This window comes from Nelumbo lutea, chromosome 6 (genome assembly GCF_056320005.1).
Source record: "Nelumbo lutea isolate HS-2025 chromosome 6, American lotus-T2T, whole genome shotgun sequence".
NCBI classification, from domain to species: Eukaryota; Viridiplantae; Streptophyta; class Magnoliopsida; order Proteales; family Nelumbonaceae; genus Nelumbo; species Nelumbo lutea.
The window spans coordinates 13,648,210-13,655,502 of NC_142689.1; the positions used below are offsets into that span (position 1 = coordinate 13,648,210).

The 7,293-nt window shown below is 38.1% G+C and overlaps 1 protein-coding gene across 1 annotated transcript in view; it reads left to right on the plus strand.

The window, feature by feature from the left end:
- Positions 1–6,928, plus strand: part of LOC148847459 (leukocyte immunoglobulin-like receptor family A protein) — a 34,173-nt gene extending 27,245 nt beyond the window's left edge. Inside the window, exon 4 of the mRNA XM_088952636.1 lies at positions 6,439–6,928. Within this exon, the coding sequence (XP_088808762.1) occupies positions 6,439–6,715 (277 nt within the window). The 3' untranslated portion in view covers positions 6,716–6,928. The remainder of the gene's footprint in view (positions 1–6,438) is intronic.
- Positions 6,929–7,293: the final 365 nt, after the last annotated feature.

Sequence of the window (7,293 nt, forward strand, 5' to 3'; positions counted from 1 at the left end):
TTTTCTGAGGTAATTGATGTCATAATATTACAACAGACATTTTTATGCTGATAAAAAACAGATATTTTTATGGATAACACAAAAGGATTTTATTAATATAAACAGGAAAATAAGTACATAAACAGTTCTCTGCAGGAAAATTTGTTAGCTTCCTTTTTTTTATTCTCTTATTTGTTTGGGTTCGATTGAGACACACATTGGTGGATGTTGTCTTGACCTTTAGCCTTGAAGACTTAAAACTTGAATCAATAAGCAAGAGTAACCAAAGTATGTTTTCCTCCTCATCCTCCTCTTCTTCGTCTGGCCCTTTATTATCTTCTTTTCCAAGACCGAATTAGGGGCTCCTCCTTTTTCTAAACCCACAGTTTACTCTCGGTGGAGGGGTGACCAATAAGATATTTATTAAAGATAAGAAAAGCAAAACCTAACCTATGGGGGATATAAAAACCTCACCCCTCTGGAAAAGCTATACAAGCGAGATAATCCTTACCATACACATACAATAATGGTCTGTTTGGTTGCCAAGAAAGGATGGGATGGGAAGGGAAATTTTATTTTCCCATTCCTGTCAACACGATGTTTGGTTGCTGAGACCAGTTATCTCAGCAAACCTGTTTCCTAGTGTTTGGCTGCTGAGAAAATTTTGCAGGATTCTTCAATTTCACAATATGGGTCACATTAATGGACCAGGCCATTGCCTTAAGAGAGACGAGAAATGCACCCCCTTCCCTCTTTGACAGACGAAGAAAAGCAATTAAACAATTTGGGAGGCCAACTTGCAGCTGCTCAAAAGAAAAAGGGAAAGGGAAAAACCCAGTTGGCACAAGAAAAAGGTTTTTGAGGCTATTAATACAGCAATAGAAAACTTTTTTTTTTTTTTTTGAGAAAAAAGTTAACCAGATTTCATTAAATAGAACAAGGAGTACATGAGCAGATGCACTAAATAAAGGAAAGAGAACTTAATCAGCAGAAACCAATTTGGGAGGCCAACTTGCAGCTGCTCAAAAGAAAAAGGGAAAGGGAAAAACCCAGTTGGCACAAGAAAGAGGTTTTTGAGGCTATTAATACAGCAATAGAAAAGTTTTTTTTTGAGAAAAAAGTTAACCAGATTTCATTAAATAGAACAAGGAGTACATGAGCAGATGCACTAAATAAAGGAAAGAGAACTTAATCAGCAGAAACGCAAAATTACAAGGGGGGAAGCCTGTTGCTGTATAAATTTTCCAAGTTTGCTCCAATTCTAGCTAATCCATCTGCAATATGATTCAACTACCTCAGTATCCACAACAGATTAACATTTACAATTTCCAAGGAGTCTCTTGCCTCTGACAGATAATGACTCAACCTCCACAGACCCCCTCCTTGTGAGTTCTTAAATAGAAAACAAATTTTAAGAACTTACAAAACCACCCAAACCCAGAATTTACTTGCAGTCTGCATAAACTGCTTTGATTCATGAGATTCCAAATTCCTCCTTTTGCTCCTCCCAATTGACAAAAATGTAAATGCAACAAAAATAGGAGTTTTAGGCCCAAATCACCTCTGTTCCTCCATTTAAAGCGCATCTTGTTTCCTACAATCAGAGAATAATACCTAGGATTTCTGTTTGGGAAAGAACAAAATCAAACCCAGATACATTTGGCAGAGAATAAACAATAACCCTCACATAAATTTTAAGAAGAAATCACAATCTTAACAAGTCAATTTCTTTCTGGTAAATCTGGAGATCCTTGAAGAGAACAGTCAATACCTATCAATTCACTACATTGTTAAAACCAAAAAAAAAATGAAAACCTACCCAAAACCGGATGTTTTTAGTCAACCCAAAAAATTGAAACCATTGGCGTCTTTGATCCCCTCAACCGGAACAATTAGAAGCTGTTCTGAGACATTAAAACTTATCAAAAAATTGATTAATGATTGGAAAATATCCCCAAAGATGAAACTAGTTATGTTTACTCAAAAACTGTTTAATCTTTACTGAAAACAGAAGACTCGTTGGAGTCCAGTTTCTCATTGAAAAAATAAAGAAAAAATGACCTTTCTCTGATGGAATGATTAGGGCAAGTGTCATTCCACTGCAAGAATAGAAAAATAAAACAGAGAGAGAGAGAGAGAGAGGTTTTCCTCCTCGTCCTCCTCTTCTTCTTCTTCTTCTGGCCCTTTATTTTCTTCTTTTCCAAGACAGAATGTCTTGGTGGATGGGGTGGGCACCAAGATATTTATTAAAAATAAGAAAAGCAAAACCTAACCCATGGGGGGACATAAAAACCTCACCCCTCTGGAAAACTATACAAGCGAGATAATCCTTACTATAGACATACAGTAATGGTCCGTTTGGTTGATGAGAAAGGATGGGATGAGAACTGATATTCCTATTTTCTCATCCCAGTTGCGCAAACCAAACAGACTGTAAGGAAAATACCAGTGATAATCTCTAAAAGCAACAGAAAAACAAAAGCCCACTAAACTATTTAACACGTAAATAAGGTAATAATCCAATATCATTCTCCCTAAGAGTGTTAATCAGATCAACCGGAGCCTCCATATGACATGCATAATTAGCCAAGATGTTTGCCGCTCTGTCACCTTCCTGAAAAATGTGAATGAGTTTGACTTGCATATTTTCCATCACTTCTTCCATTCTTTTTATTCACTACTAGAGAGACCAAATGTCCAATGTAAAACCCATTTCCTTTCCATCATGTTCAAAATAGTCAACGAATGAGAATGGACTTCTATTTTTTGGAATTCCATGACTCTAGCAAGATCAATCTCATCAAGCATAACTTTTGATTCTTCCTGTAAATTAATTGAGAAGCCATACCAGTTTGCAAAAGCTTAAATTTGATTGTTCCTCCAATCTCTTAAAATACCACCTCCATTCCAGCCTGGATTTCTTACAAGGCTCTGTTGACATTTAGCTTAACAATAATCAGTCTCAGGAGGGTAAACATAAAACCAAGTTGTCCTTTTGCTGTGAATATTACCTTTTTTAAGCTTGTGGCTAGCAATGGCCTTCTCCATAAAGTTTAAACCTTTATCAAACAAGTCTGGCCCAGGAATTTCATTAAGCCATTTTGTCACGGAGCTAGTTGATGAGGCCCCATGTTCGCTCGATCCCCACGCAAGACACACACAATGACACTCCAATGGCATGCTGAAGGTGCAGTGAAGAATTCAACTTTGACAGTTTACTAATTTTTCAACAAATCTCTTGAGAACAAAGCATCCTATTCTCTATCCTTCTTCTGTTCCTTTATTTCCAGATTTCCTATAAAATGATACTACGATATAGCTTGGGTCCCATTGGTCATTTCTTCTCTTACCACATTATGACAGATTTAATCTGACACCCACAGAATTTGCATTGAAAAATTCAATACTCATTATGTGAGCAAAATGGACCCATACTTTTCTATCCAAACTGCTATTGATAGATCCTATGTCTCTGTTTGAGGACATTTGCAGCATTCACACTTGGAGCAAAGTGGCTCCACCCTTTCTTTTTGTTGCCAAAGCTTTTTTCCTTTAGTTTTTCTAAGATATGATTATTTTTCCAAAATGCTAGTTTGTTTGAATATCTCTCCATTACATCCCAAGAGGGGTTTCCTCCCAAGGGTATACCAAGTAATGATTTAAAAGGCGTGCCTAGGCGCACAGGCGAGGCACATTTTAGGGTAGGCGCCTCGCCCAGGGCCTAGGTGCAGCCCATTCAAAAGATGCATGCCTGGTGCGCCTTGTGCCTTAACCCAGGTGTGCGCCTTTTGAAAATTTGCCGCTTTTTCCATTTTTTTGAGTCTAGCTGTTGGGCCGGGGGCTCCACCCCCGGACCCCCATTCCACGCCCCTCGAGGCCAGCCCAAACAAGGCCATGTTAGGGTCTTAAATTCTTAGTTTTCACACAAAATAATAATTCACTTGCTCACCAAAGCTTCAAGAATCCCCTATTTGGTAATGTTGTCCATACATTCATCCTAATAAAATATCTTCTTAAAAGCAATTAAAACTATAAAATTATTATTTTTGTGTGAAAACTAAGAATTTAAGACCCTAACATGGCCTTGTTTGGGCTTGCCTCGAGGGGCATGGCACAAAGGCGGCTCGTAGAATTAGGAATGTAATATGTCACATTAGCTACTTGATGCAATTGAGAAAAAAAAAAAAAGAGATTGTGGGTTTTATATGCTTGAAAATGTTTTATATGTTTGATTTCATTTTTAAATTCTCATTTGAATATGCTTTACATATTATATTTATGTATTTTAATTTTAGATAATAGGTTTTTTAAAACTTAAGTTTATATTTTTATTAGTATTATGCTTTATAATTTTTTTGATTTTTTAGCTTTTTTTTTAATTTTGCGCCTTGCCTTGCACCTTGTGCTTTTAAAACACTGATACCAAGATATTTGAGGGGCCACCAAACCATCTACGAACTCAATAAGCCAGTAAACTCCTATCTATCTCTCCCATATTGGTCTTCTGCAAAGCTACACTTTGAAGATTTACTTGCAGATCCAGAACCCTCTCTACTGTTTCAAGGATGGGGAACATCATAGTAATCCCCCCTCCCAATAAAAAAGTATTATCAGCAAACCATAACTAAGATAGAACAGTGATCTGTTGCAAACACAAGTCTGTATGGATGTGTTCACTTGTGGTTAGTTATTTAGCCAGACTCACATGTGATGAGAACTGCTCACCACGGAAGCCCCTTCAAGGGTGGCTCAACCTCCTGAAACAGAAAAAAGTGGAAGGGAGAAACAGGAAGGTAAGAAATAAATGAGATGAGCCTCAATTCACTGATTCCACTTATTACACAATTGGGGCCTTATATAGCTAAGCAATCCATAACAGTCGTGTGGAGAATATCTTCATGTGGCAGTGTAGCTAACTCTGATAGTGTATCTGAAGACGTGGCAAGCTAGCCCTTTTGTCTTCTAGTGAAGTGATGAGTGATGGGAGCGTGACCTGCACCTGTTGGGCTTGAGCTGTTCCCTTCATGTAAGGGTGTCAATGGACCGCTTTTGGATTGGACCCCGTCTAGTCCAAAATCAATTTGGATGGATTGGACGGACCAACAAGACATTGGATTGGACCAATCTGGTCCAAAATATTTATTAGATTGGATTGGACCTGGTCTGTCCGTAACAAATTTATACTGGGTTGGGTTGGATTAAGCCAATATCTAGTCCATTGATATAACATAAGAATATGTGTCAATGGACCGGGTTTGGGTTGAAACCAATCTAAATCAAAATGATTTTGAACAGATTGGATGGTCCAGACATTGAATTGGACCGGTCCAAATTGGTCCAAAACATTCATTGGATTGGATTGGACCTGATCCATTTATAATGGATTCACATTGGACTGGATCAGATTGGACCTAATCCAGTCCAATTGACACCCCTACCTTCAGATTTGACTGAGATATTACTTTTCCTTGTCTTCTCCCATCCTCCAAAAGCCCACAATCGTCTGCCTCTTTTAATAATCTGGCTATAGTTTTTACCAAAAGAATAAATAATAATGAGGATTATTGCCATGAAAGCCCAAAATCCTCTTATTTCCATGTACGGCCAAATCCTCCTTGGGGAACCATTGATGAATAATGTGATTCACAAGTGTGTAGACTTGTATCCACCTTCTCTGAAATCCCAAAATAAGACTTGTCAATCAGTGACGCGCATGGTCCAGGGAGAAATAACTAAAATTCCTAAGAGCCAATTGCTCCATGTGAATTCTGTAACCTAACTTTTCATGGTAACGTGATGCTCAAACTTTGCTGATCTTTAACCTCAAACCCCTTACCCCCCCCCCCCCCCCCTCCACAAAAAAAGGAAAACAAATAAATAAATCCCAGAAATTGAAGAGGAATGCATGAACCCGTTTCTTGTCCATCATATTTGGAGCATGGCTTGTTTCATTTGAAGTATATGCACCTTGATCTGAGAATCACGTGCCAGCACCACCTCAAAATTGAGCCATTTTTTGCCCATCCAAACATTTTATTTATTTATTTATATATTCTAGTGTTGGTTCTAACTTGTTGTCTTTTGTAATATTTTGATCTCATCAATGTTGATCTTTGTTGCCTTGTTTCCTTGGATCTTTCTTGTGATGGTGGTCGGCAAAAAATATATATCTATATATACAGAAAAATAAACATCAGACTCGCCAGGAATGGTGGGCCTAATTCAACAGCATCAATGCGTGTTAGAGTTTAGAACTTCACATGATATTTTTCCAAAGAAAATGTAGGTTTCTGACATTTCTAATAGATACAAACTCAGGATCTGTAGTCATTAGGATCGCAAATGTGCAGATTACATTACCATGCTGGCATTCCTATTCTAATATTTCTTCGCATATTTTATCTTGTTGTAGCCTCTTAAATATCTATATTTTTTGTTGTTTTCAAATTATTACCATAGAGCACCCCGTCTTTGGGAAGAATCAAGTTCTCTTCCGCCCATGCCAGAGGTGGTTTCATCTGAGATGGTTAATACAGCCGAGCTCAATCCACCAGCAGGAAACACCGAAGCTGCAGCATCTTCTTCAGGGGATGAGAGGAGTCCGAAGAAAAGGAGGCGTGAAGAGAAGAAAGAGAGAAAACGTGACAGGCATGGGAAACGGCATTCACGGCATTCACATGATTCGGAAGACAAGAGGAAACACAAACGAGACAAGGAAAAGAGAAGACATGATTGATCGATTGGGTCGCATATTATGTTACCCTGTACATTGTTCTCTGGATAAGTTTGACATTGTGTTCTTCAAGGGCCTTATTACATTACTCATAAAAAAGGCCTTATATCCTATATATGTGTCGTCAAAGTATTGTCCTAGTCTTTCTTCTTTTGTTTGCAAGAGGACCATATATGTTGCAATTTGTGTTTTCCAGGGTACAATTTCATTTTAAAATCTGAAGACTAAAGGCATGGGCCCTTTTGGGAGGGAGGGCCGAACCTCAAGATTCAACTAACCTAGTTCAGCTGCTTTGAAGCACTCCGGATAAGCTATCTAAAGAGGTTGAAGTGGACAGTCCTTCAAATAAAATGACAATTTAGGTTCTGAATTTTCACCAAGCAAGGTTAACGACTTAATGCTTATAGTGGCTGTCCATGTAGGGCTCACCTTGGAAGGCTATGAGATGTTGCCCAAACGGTCACCTAATGCCAACAATGATTGTGATAAACCCAATGGGCGATAACATTTCAAATGAGATAGAATGGATCCAATACGTTATGGTTAAGGCATCATGTATCTAAACCCCATCGTTGTTGCAT